This window comes from Otolemur garnettii, unplaced genomic scaffold, assembly GCF_000181295.1.
Source record: "Otolemur garnettii isolate 467f Iridium unplaced genomic scaffold, OtoGar3 scaffold00018, whole genome shotgun sequence".
In the NCBI taxonomy this organism is placed as follows: domain Eukaryota; kingdom Metazoa; phylum Chordata; class Mammalia; order Primates; family Galagidae; genus Otolemur; species Otolemur garnettii.
The window spans coordinates 5,176,311-5,178,289 of NW_003852413.1; the positions used below are offsets into that span (position 1 = coordinate 5,176,311).

General features: G+C 40.6%; 1 protein-coding gene across 3 annotated transcripts in view; it reads right to left on the reverse strand.

Annotated features, from left to right (window-relative positions):
• Positions 1–1,152: 1,152 nt before the first annotated feature.
• Positions 1,153–1,979, reverse strand: part of MFSD11 (major facilitator superfamily domain containing 11) — a 29,797-nt gene continuing 28,970 nt past the window's right edge. For 2 of the 3 annotated variants that reach the window (XM_003786092.3, XM_023510977.1), the window contains exon 14: positions 1,283–1,815. In XM_003786092.3, coding sequence (XP_003786140.1) covers positions 1,651–1,815 — 165 coding nt within the window. In that variant the 3' untranslated portion in view covers positions 1,283–1,650. Of the gene's footprint in view, positions 1,816–1,979 lie in introns of all 3 variants that reach the window. The other variant, XM_023510976.1, reaches the window with a different exon arrangement.

Below are 1,979 nucleotides of genomic sequence, written 5' to 3' on the forward strand. Positions count from 1 at the left end.
TATATATATGGCTGCCCTCTTGGCTCAATTTACTTGGTAAAAAAACTAATTTGTACACTTAAACATCACATTTAAAGGTGAGTTCTCTTGTTTATATGAATGTCTAGAAGAAGCAAATCTATAGCGACAGAAAGAAAATTCAGGGTTGCCATGCACAGAAGGGAGCATGACTACTAACAGGCAGGCAGTTGCCTGTGGGTGATAAAAGTATTTTGGAATTAAAAGATGGTGATGGTATATAATCTTTTGAGTATATATATTTTAAAATGGTGAATTGTACGATTTTTACATTTTATTTCTTTTTTTTTTTTTTGGTATCATAGCTCACAGCAAACTCAAGTTCTTGGGCTCAAGCAATCTTCTTGCCTCTGTTTTTCTATTTTTAGTAAAGATAGGGTCTCAAACTCCTGAGCTCAAGCAATCTACTCACCTAGACCTCACAGTCCTAGGATTGTAAGCATGAGCCATTGCACCTGGTCCTAAATTTTATTTCAATTATAAATTTAAGTGAACGCGGGCGGTGCCTGTGGCTCAGTGAGTAGGGCACTGGCCCCATATACTGAGGGTAGCAGGTTCAAACCTGGCCCCAGCCAAATTGCAACAAAAAATAGTCTGGCATTGTGGCGGGCACCGTTAGGCCCAGCTACTTAGGAGGCTGAGGCAGGAAAATCGCCTAAGTCTAAGAACTGGAGGTTGCTGTGAGCTGTGATACCACAGCACTCTACCCAGGGCAATAAAGTAAGACTGTCTCTAAAAAAAAATTTAAGTGAGCTCTTATGAAGGAAAGCTAACTCATCCATTTAAACATCTTCACAAACGATTCCAATTCCATTCCTCAGTATGTAACAGTGGACTGGCATCTGCTGTTAAGACTCCCACATAAATGACGTGACCATGGCCTGCTACCATGGCTCAGATCTCACTATGAGTTTGGTTTTTTTTTAGGGGGAGTATTGTACTGTATCTTCCAGAAAAGTTACTAGCAAAGTCCTCTCCCCTAGTAAAGGTGTTTGTCTTTTCAGAAGTGTTTTTGTTTACAGAAGCTAGATTCCTGTTTTTAAGACAGAAGACAATTTTTACCTCGTTTCATAATACTTAATTGGCCACTCCTTGCTATGAACTACAAGGTAAAAAAACTGATCAAACAAAACATTTAAAGTGGAAGAAATCTTTTCAAAGATTTCATTTCAGCATCTTGCTATTTATTACAACGTCATCCCCCCCACACACACAGAGAATGGCACATATCTTCAATGGTTACACAGTAAAACAGACTCCATCCCCAGAAAAAATCTTTACATAACTTATGGCCAGGTATTTTGAATCAAGGCAGGATTTTTCAACGAGAACAGGAGGGACAAGAAAATCTCTGCATTCTATCATGATTGTAAGGGACTAGAGAAAGATGAACTATAAAACAATATCTTTCAAAAATCATATAGACAAAAAGCTTTCCCTTATTTCACTTGTTTTAAATAGCTCCTATCTGTAAACTTGATACCACTCTAGCTGACTTAACAGTCTTAATTCTTCAATTTTCCATACTGAACATGATCTGATACACTGTGAAAATGAAAGAGGGTCTCTTCCACCAAGCTCTGCGGCCAGCTGTGTTTTCTGAAGAGGTGCATGGTCCTCACTGGCAACTCATCAGATACTCCGGTAGTCCGAGCCCCGGGCAACAATGGCAGCAGCTTCCCACTCCACAGTGAAGAAGGAAACAGTTCCAAAAAAACCAAATATCACCATGACCAGGAGTTGCCAGTGAAGGAGAAGGTAGTTGCTGTAGAAAAATGCCACGGCTGCACAAATAGACTAAGAACAAACAAAACAAATCACGATGTGCACAGGGTAGGGCTGAATGACACCACGACAGGCCCTACTTCCCTCCAACCCAGAGGGCCACGGGGACCAGCTACACTGCCCATCCTTTCCGCATCTAGATACGACTTCCTTGGTCACTAACTCACAAACACACA